The sequence below is a fragment of the Rhamphochromis longiceps genome, linkage group LG19 (genome assembly GCF_057381845.1).
Source record: "Rhamphochromis longiceps isolate RC_006_pf linkage group LG19, R_longiceps_female_GT1.1, whole genome shotgun sequence".
Classification (NCBI taxonomy): domain Eukaryota; kingdom Metazoa; phylum Chordata; class Actinopteri; order Cichliformes; family Cichlidae; genus Rhamphochromis; species Rhamphochromis longiceps.
In genome coordinates, this window is record NC_140575.1 from 29,848,708 (window position 1) to 29,859,148 (window position 10,441).

The window sequence follows — 10,441 nt, forward strand, 5'->3', positions numbered from 1 at the left end:
CAAAGCTCTATTTATACACATAAGCCCTTCCTGGAAAATACTGACAGCAAACCAGACGATGACACGGAGTATAAATATATAGTAAGCTCTGAAAAAAATGACTTGGTGTAAAAGTTTAAAATGAAAAAAGAAAAAGATAATTTCAGTTAAGAAGTGACGAAACCTCAATTTTCTTTTCAGTTGCCGCTCATATCCTGTCTCAATCTACAGTCTAGACGACAGGTTTGACTTGTCCACTGTGAGAACTTCCTCTGTGTGTGTGTTTGTGTTATGTTATCTTTGCCTTTTTGACTGCGGCTTAGTTTAAGTGAATAAATAAATAATAATAATAATAATAATAATAATAATAATAATAAAAAACAACAATACATTAAGAGGTTAGAATTTGTTTCCTTCTCACTGAGTGACAGAGCTCAATTGGGCAGATGGGCAGATTAAAGGAGGTGTCCATATTGTTTATCTTTATACAAACACATAAAGAACTGTGGTGCTACAGAAAATTCAATCTGTGATAACAAGGTTTTGGTTTGACTTTTGCATCTATTTCAGGACATGCAGACATTTCTACTTACTTTAGAAAGGGAACCATTGCAAGCTGTGCAAGTGCACATTTTTTATACAGACCTTAAAGTAATCTCATAACTGTGGGTAAAGGTAAAGGACAGCAAGACGCTGTAGTTAAAAAGCAGAACACTGAATGCTACATCATAGAGAGGGAAGTTTCTTTTTCTTTTTTTGTAAACGGGAGGAGGGTAGGGTCCCTTTTTCAGCCAAGCGAGCAGCACAATAATCAGTGGTGGAAAATGTTGAGGGGCCACATTTAACCCACTTTTAGTTTCATAGCTTGTAACCCTCAAAAACCACTGCATGAACACATCCACAAGTACTTCAAGACTGATTAGAGCAAACACATAAAATAAACAGCAGCTAAACAACCGAATAATAAGCAAAAGACATCACAAAGTAGTGCTGGGTACTGTCAGCAGGTGGGAGTCAAAGGAGCTGGGCTTGTGTGTGTGTGTAAATGCCATGTTAAATGTCTCTGAACGCCTTTGGGTTAAATGGAGGAGTTGAGTAACTTCCTGAAGAATTCTGCTTAAGCTGTGCTTTGAGTCCAGTAAAAGCCAGAAGAAAAGACACGAAGAGTTTTGTGGAGGTTTCTTTCCTGGACACAAGAAGGTGTGAAAAGAAGAGACAGAGAAAAAAAGGCAACACAGAAAGAAGAGTATTTGAACACAAGCCAACTGAGACTAACTATTTTAGCAGTAAGAGAGAGAGCTGATCAGCTGCCTGGTGAGAAGACTGATAAACAGCAGTGTGGGCGTGTGGAGGCTTGCGCCTCATGTGAAACAAACCAGCCCAGCACTTCTGCACAACAAAGCCCTTAAAGCCTTCACAGTTCAGATCTAGCGGATAACGGCTTAGAATTTGTGTCTTGAAGTGAGAAAGTCAGCTGCACTAACCAGCCACTTCTTCTAAAACTGCAGACCAAGCTCCACTTTCATACCACTTCCCCTACACTTCTGGGGTCTTGGTGTAAATGTGTGCAAAAGCAGTCTTGAAAGTCATGCTTCTCTCTACAAATGCGACTCTCAGGGGACTTTAAAGTGCTGATTCTTGCCAATAAATACATGCACTGCTCATGAAAATCAGTTAATTACCTTATTAGTAATTCTGTGTGTATATATATATATATATATATATATATATATATATATATATATATATATATATATATATATACATATACACACATACATATATATATATACATATACACACATATACATATATATATATACATATACACACATATATATATATATACATATACACACATATACACACATATATATATATACATATACACACATATATATATATACATATACACACATATACATATATATATACATATACACACATATACATATATATACATATACACACATATACATATATATATATACATATATATATACATATATATATATACATATATATACACATATATATATATACATATATATACACATATATATATATATACATATATATACACACATATATATATACACACATACATATATACACATACATATATACACATACATATATATATATTTAAATATATGTATGTGTGCTGTGCTATGTGCAAGGGCAGAGCTGTTTCCAAATGTGAGATAGAGAACTACTGAAGGTTATAGCACTATTGCATTATATTGCAATTTGCATATTATTGCTGATTGATACAAAACCGCCACATTAAATGGACTCTATGAGGCATTTGTTTCTAATGTGCTATGACGTAATGAGAAAGTGAGGAGACAGCGTAAGGGCCATGCTCAGGTTACATTCACACCTGCAGTGGCTTCTAGTCCTGAAGGGATGAGAGTAAGTCTGAACAGGGAAACTCCAGTTTCAAGAAGCACTTTTTTGTGTTTCAGTGTAAATAAGAGTGAAACCACTGTGGTACTTCACATAAGGCTTTAATTTAAGCTTCATGAGGTCATTTTTTCCACTGAAAACTGTGCATATATGGTATTATAGCAACAAAATTTTGGACAAAGTTTCTTTTACGCCTCAATCGACAAAGTTTTGTGAACTGTGAAACTCTGTAAACGGCTGAGAGCAGACGTGTGGAAGTTATAAAAATACATGTCTCTAGAGGCAGCTCGTGCAGGCCTGGGTACTTCTCTGTATTTGCTTGTGAGTTAGCAGGTCTTATAAGTAAAATTAACACCTCCCCACTGCAGTTGCATGTGTGGTTTGTGACCATGGTTGCTGCCAATAACAATTCTAAGGCAGTGTATGAGCAACATTTATGACAGAGGTTCTTGACCCAACACTTTATGTTGAAAATGAGTTAATAAATCTCGGACTCTGTTTAAACCTCTTCCTCCTGTAGAAGCAGGGAGGACCTCAGTGCAGATGGGATGGTGTTATTGTTTTCAGGCACAAAAAGAGGGAAAATTAGTCACACACTGAGGCGTGTAGTGAACAGCGCCCTGAGCTTAATAACAGGCTTTGCCTTCTAAACCTGCTCTAAAACGCTGTTCATAAAGTATTAAAGCTCTGATGTGAAGTTAAAATAGCGCCTAATGTGAATGTGACTTTAGAGGTTAACTTTTTTTTTTACTATAAATCAACCTGGAACTACATTTTTAATCAGTCTTATAGCGTTGTCTTAAAATTGCTTAGGTATGGATAGAAGAAATTAATAATTTAAGCAGGATTAGAAAATATAGGATGATTTTTTTCATCATAAGGTCCATATTTTGATTCCGGGACTTTAAATTCAGAAAAGTTACCCTTGTAAAGTAAAACAAAACAAAAAAAAACTGACTTAAAGCACACTTGTCTGATTGGCCAGCGTTGAGAAAGCCTGCTGAGGAGAAGCACCGCGTGCCTGTGAGCAACACTTGTTTATTTTTGCATTTGTTCACTGGTTTGTTTGTTCTTGATTAAAACTTGAATCTCAACTTAACTTGCTTATTTTGGAACCTTAATCTAACCAGGAATAAGCGCATGAACAACATGTGTAACATGTGACTGATCTGTAAATATTAATGCCCTTTGCATTGTTTGTTTTCTCGTGTTCGGTCAATTAAGTCTTTCAGTCACAAGCTGCAAAAAACATATGTACAGCTTTTTTCCTGTGCATGCTTCAGTTAATTGGCATACAATGCATGACTGACATGGGAAAGGTCTGCTGTCAGGAACAACCAAAGCTAACAAAGCTAGCATGGTATTTGCTGACAAGAGTAAATTAAGTGTCAGTAAGACTTCTGAAGAACACTGTTTTACTGAAATGTTTACATATATATTGGCAGCAAGACGACTTTAGTTTGGCTTCGTAGGCCTGAAGATGACTATAAAGAAATCTCTGTAACATTTTTGTTGCCGAAAGTAAAAATTTAGCATTCCCAGTACAGGTGGGTCAATAAAATTACAATACTTTTTTTTTTGCCATGCAATTACAGACACACTGGGGGGTGTTACTCAAATGAATGAGGGTAAAATGCACAGAAGCTTTAGTAAAGATGGTGAACATCCAGCTGAGAATTCACTGAACTAATCAGTTATACACTAATGTGACACCGCAGTGTACGTACTGCATATAAAATTCCAGCTTTTCACCCTTTAAAAAAAATTATCCTTCAGTTACACAGAATACTGTATTCAAATGTTATTGTGGGCAATGTATCAAAATAATATCACACTAGCTTCTGAGATACTCTTTGAGTAATTCAAAGCTGTCTGTATAATGCATTTTTAACATAGTTAAAGCCTTGTTTAACATGAATATGCAATTTAAATTGCATATATATCTGACAAAAAATAAGAATAAAAGTATATGTTCCCATTAAGCCATCCATAGGTTTGTAAACAGTAGGCCCATTTCACATTACCAACTAAAAGTGGATCAGTGATAAATTTCTTTAAGAGCTTTTGACACTAAAGTTTCTGTATTATAAAGAATTGTAAAAGTCTCTTCCTTTGCATTATTTCTCATACATATACTACAATAAAGCTACATGAGATGGGACAGGCAGAAACTTTGGGTCAGTTACTGCTCCAGCAAACAGGAACTGGTTCATGTCTGGGTATGTGGCAGCTGTAAGTGATGTGAGTGATCATGCTGGACATACTAAGTATTGTTGGTATTGGACCTTCAGGTATATTGATTCTGGCTGTTATTTAATTTTCCAAGGCAATGTATGATGGCAGGAAATGCCATCATATTGTCATTGGATCTGAGGCGTTTTTGGCTCCGGGTTGAACCAATAAACTCTGCTTGGAGGTGTGTGTACTTTAATAATAAAAACATTTTATTTTTCTTCTTCTTCTTATTATTATTATTATTATTATTATTATTATTATTATTATTATTATTATTATTATTAGGCACTGTTCTCAGTACGAGACCACAGGCCTGCTCTCATATTGTGAGGTGTATGTAGTGGTGTGTGGCCAGCTGCACATCTGTGCCCCAGGGCATCCTGACAGACGAATCCACCCATGTTTATGGTTAAAGGATGGTCTAAATTTAAATGGAAGAAATAACACTTAAACAGCCATTAAATGACAGTTTCACTTAAACAAAAAAAACAAGGGAACCCTAAAACTTACCCATCCCTCAAAAGTCTCCCCTGTGTTGGAAGTTTCGATGAGGTCCTCGAACTGAATGGTGCAGTTGGCCACAAAGTCATCATATCCGATTGGAGTGTCGTGGAAAACAGCCAGCTCGATCTGTTTGCCGTCGTTCACGCTGAGGCAGAACTCCTCGTTGTACGTGGGCATGTTGGTTTTCTGCTTGGTGTGAGTCTGCCCAATTTTGTAGTCGTCCACCTTCACCACAATATAGGGGTCCATGGCTGGAGGAGCCTTGTTGAAGATGACAGAGTGGCGGAGGGAGAAGGTAGTCGGTTTCAGATCCACCGCCTCGCCGATCCGGAGCTTTAGATACCCGTTAAACTTCATGTTTACTAAGCTTATATATGCGCTAAGTTAAAAAGACAGCAGGCAAATTAAAAATAATATTTTAAAAACAATATGGAGAAAAAGTCATTCACGCTCACTTCAGGTCAACAACGACCAAATCTGTTCACAGTTCTTGGTGTCAGCTCATCCTGACCTAAAAGTTTTTGTGCTGACCGTCTGTGCAGCGCGTTTACTGTGAGCGCAAAAAGCTGCAGCCAGTATCGGTGCGAACCTGCTTCAAATGCTTTCAGTAAATAGGAAGCGACAGCATGCTGGGGAGGAGGCACAAGTTCCGCATAACATTTGACACACACACACACACACACACACACACACACACACACACACACACACACACACACACACACACACACACACACACACACATCAGCAAACCTCTCAACCTGTCACTGTCGGGTTGGTGTGTCACGTGGTTGTATTGTAGTTCTTTGTGTAGAAAAAAATGGAGTCTGGTACTATATAGACCATGATGCAACACTCTGTTTGTGTAAGGTGCTGTGGTGCTTCACCTGTCCTTCACTCTGTGATGAAATATCGCCCCTTTGGCTCTTATCGTGCACTACAGAGTCCGAGTTTCTCATTTATAACTTCAAGGGCTTTATCAGGCTTTAAAAAGATTTAAAAGAGATTTTTTCTTTGTCAGACTTGACTGGCTACTTTTTACATGCAGTTGTCATAGCTCGTGTAACAGCTGCTTAAGTATACTTTAATCTAAAGCTTGCTAAAACCATAAAGAGTAGGCTTGATTAGTTCTGATCAGAACCAGCACAGATAAGCTGACCACAGGCTGTCAACAAAGAAAATCTACCCTCGCATCAGAGCTCCCGACAACAGCTTAGCCTTGCACTTCTGCAGAAGTGGAGAAAAAAAATACAACAAATGAAAAAAATCTGTTTCTAAATTAAAGAAAAACAATGCAAATAACTAATAAATAAAGAACTGGATGTACTTTTACACAGTGTATTGATAGTTTTATGTTTGCAATTTGCTCTTCATCCAGTAGATGGCCATGAAAGATCAGTAAATACAATGAAACACCCTGAAACGAACATGAGACGTGACACATAAGTAAGTATGCAAAGCTCTACTTTTTGTCTTTATATTTAGAGCCTTAATGGATTTTATCAGGACACACCAAGTAAAAATCAATCAAACAGACCAGTTTGGAACGAGACTTGATATTTATTATTTAGTGTATTGTTGGACGTTATGATGAGAAATATTTCAAAAATCTAATGTAATTTAAACCAAACAAGCAAGCAGGAAGTATCGTGCTTCCAGTTAGAGCCATAGTGACGTATTTTCATGCAGTTTGGCGTCTGTGCACCACCGCAGGGGATCTGAAATCAAAGACTGAAGATCTGATTGAAGTGCAGACTTTCAGCTTTAATTGACTGTTTAAGAATTGCAGATATTTTTTACATAGAGCCTGTCATTCTCAGAAGCTCAAAATTAATTAGACAAACTAACATAATTTTATACATAAGGCTCTTTCCCCCCTCTTTATTTATAGAGTTTTTACATGCAGTTTGACATATCAGGCCTAATAAAACAAGTACCAAACGATACAAAGACATACCTCAATACATTCAGGCCATTACAATTTGGATGATTTTTGAGAACTACTGAACAGCATATAACCAATCCCCATCCCAAGCTCCATAAGGATCATTTTTAATATTTCATGACTCCATGACGTCTAGAACCCATCACCAAATACTGTGTTTCGTCTCCTGAGATGCTATGTCAGCCAAACCGAGTTGCTGCTGGTTTGTGGGTATTTTGGTCTCCAGTTGACTAAAACGCACGCTCTATTAGCCAGAGATCATGTGACCGAATTGACTCACTTCTTTCATTTCATGAGAAACTCTTGGGTGCTTCTGCAGTATGCTTTGGGTCATTATCCATTTGCACCATGAATTGCTGTCCAGTCAGTTTGCAGCATTTGACTGAATCTGAGCACACCTCACAGTTCATTTTGATACTTCTATCAGCAGCCACAGTGGGACCTGCTTCCACTGGCAGCCATACATACCCATGCCCTAACACTGCCCCCACCATCACAGACGGCATGTGTAGCAAGCACCCGACAGACACAGTGTTTGACGTGTTTTTGCATTTCTTTATTTCGCTTGTTTAGCAGTTCGCTGTGACTAAGGCACTCGAGCAAGGAGTCAGCTCCTTCTGTAGCTCCTCCACTGCGCACACACCCCGTCAGTCTCTGCCATCACTCTATATAGGGAGAGAGAGTCATCAGTCACAGCACACACACCTGTCCCCACCCCTCCACTGCAGCATACCAGAGACCACACTCCTGCCACAGTATGTTAAGGAGAGCTGTTTCTCTTCTCCATACTCCCATTTGAATTGTACAAGTTAATCTTGATTTAATCTGTCCATATATATATATATATATATATAATTTTTTTTTTTTTCAGAACTGTGCAGGCCGTTTAGATGCTTTTTTGCAAAGTCTAATCTGGCCTTCTTGCTCTTCGGGGAAGCCAGTGCTTTCCACCTCATTGTATAAACTGCATTTATATTCACAAGGGCTTCTCATGATTGTAGACAATGATACACATGCCTCCATGGGAGTGTTATTGACTTGGTTAGATGTTGTGAATGCTTTTTCTAGCCAAGCAAAGCATTTGTAATCATCCATTTTAGTTGTTTTCTGTGGTTTCCAGGTAGATGCTGAGCCGTATGGGAGCATTTATTCTTTATAAGAATGCACCAGACTGTTGATTTGGCCGCTCCTAAAGCTTTTACTATCTTTCTGATAGTTTTATTCCGGTGTTTCAGACTAATGATGGCCACCTTTACCTATATCTTTGGACCTCATTGTCATGGCTACTGAACGGACTCACGCGCAGACAGTTCTTTCTCAGAGAACAAAAGGAGATTTATTTACAACAGGGATCACCTCAGTGCTATATATATATGTACAGTGAGTTGGGAGGGGGGTCCAGGGCTCCAGGAAGAGAAGCAGGGGGGAAATCCACACACACGCTTCCTCTTCCACACAGTCACCGCCACAGCTCCTCCGCACACACGCACTCCTCTTCAGCCGCACTCGCTCCAAAACTCCACACACGCTGCCACACCCGGGCAGGTCCTGTGATTTGGTCCAGAAGAGGGATATCTACACACAGAAGTTAACGTTAGCTCCACAGCAAAATACACACAGGGCATTCTTTTGAAAATGCCGAGAGCACGAACTCAGGAGGTTCAACGTTCCAGCGGTGAGCTGCTCTGTGCCACTGCCTTAAATAGCAGCTGGGGAAATCAGCCAGATCAGCAGCAGGTGGACACAATCACACAGGTGCGTGGGCCAAGAGCGAGAGCCCGTAACGAGCTCCGCCCAGGCAGAGAGGAGGAGGAGAGACAAAGAAAACAAAAACAAACAACAACAACAAAACCTGTAGCCAGCGTGGGCCAACCAGAGAGACACGGGGACCATGACATTCATGTTGAGAGCACTTGCTGTGCTAAACATGTATTTGTCTATCTGTGTTAACACTTAACAACTACAGATTTTTATCTGCTTAATTTGTCATGGAATAATGAGAGAACAGATTCCACTTGGCCATGAAAGTGCTTGTCAGTCAAGCAAGCACTTAAATAGCACTTGTGCCTGAAAATTATAAAGTCTGTATATAAAAAGGCTGCATTTCCTGAACAGGGAATGCAATATTTTTGTTAAACCTCTTGAATTAAAGCTGCACTTTCCTCAATATTTACAGCACACACAAAAAAGCAGTAATTCAAATTATTATTACATGCACATCTGTGCTTATTGACATCCTCTGACTGGGCTCAGTGAACCAGCAGGAGGCAATGGGCTGTAAAATAAATCCTGAAATGAAAGTAAAAGTTCAGCTACTTAATTTCTTTTTCTTTTTTCTTTCTTGACCGGCTGGTTCGCCTAACTGCAGGAGTGCTCTTTTTCTTTATTCTTTAAACACCACTCTCTCCCACTCTGAGGGTGCTGTACCTCCTCTATCCATAAATGCCACGATCAAAGTCTTCACTTTATTGGTGTTAGACTTGACCTCTCACCCCACTCTGCCAAATGTCAGGACTCCACATCTCTCTGGTCCAGCTGTTATAAATAAAGGGCTGGGGTCCCAGAACTTGCACATCCCCTGAATCCAGGATGTCTTGTAAACGGCCTCTCAGACATGACCTTACTGAGAAGAGAAGGTCGTAATGCCAAAGCGGGCCGATAGCAGATTGATTCAGTGCAAAAAGTGTCAGTGCACTTACAGCAATCAGCGGCAGGACTCTCAAAGCTGGTGGTTGAAAATAAAACATTTTGCCCCTTTAAATTTTTGTTGCAGATCACCCCGACCAGCAGGAGCAAATGTTCAGGTATTCTCACATGGCTTTTTTTTTTTTAAATACATGTTAGAGTCGGGGTATTTTAGTTCTATTTCTGTGCACAGTTTGAGAAAGGTCATAAGAGTGTTCCTGCTTTCAGCAAAGCCTCAATGTTGTTTTGTTGAACTGTCCAGCAGAGGGCAGAGTAAGACTGTTTAATCCATTGATCCCCCTCATCTTCCACCCCCTCCTCTTCCTTTCTGCTCACATCCCTCTTATGATAAACTTTAAAAATCAATTTTTCTTCCACTCGCTCATATTTTACCCCAGAACGAGAGATGGCACTTTTACAGCTCAGGATGATTTGTTTTCTTTCTTTGTTCTACGAGCAGTTCCCCCTCTTTTTCTCCTTCTGTCTGCCAACTCAGTGGCTCTTTGCCCTGCATGGCTTCCCCCTCATTCCAGCCTAACATTCTCTCTCTCTCTGGAAGAGGCTGTCACGGCCAAATCGTGAATTTATGCACCCATGGGAGACGTCTGCAGCTCTCCATGACTCCAGAGACTGAGAACACACAGACTTGTGAGCTTCATGTGTACATATACATGTGCATGCTTT

General features: G+C 39.3%; 1 protein-coding gene across 1 annotated transcript in view; it reads right to left on the reverse strand.

Moving 5' to 3' along the window:
* Positions 1 to 5,734, reverse strand: part of prkcha (protein kinase C, eta, a) — a 29,035-nt gene extending 23,301 nt beyond the window's left edge. The window contains exon 1 of the mRNA XM_085390913.1: positions 5,134 to 5,734. Within this exon, the coding sequence (XP_085247039.1) occupies positions 5,134 to 5,484 (351 nt within the window). The 5' untranslated portion in view covers positions 5,485 to 5,734. The remainder of the gene's footprint in view (positions 1 to 5,133) is intronic.
* Between the last annotated feature and the right edge of the window lie 4,707 nt (positions 5,735 to 10,441).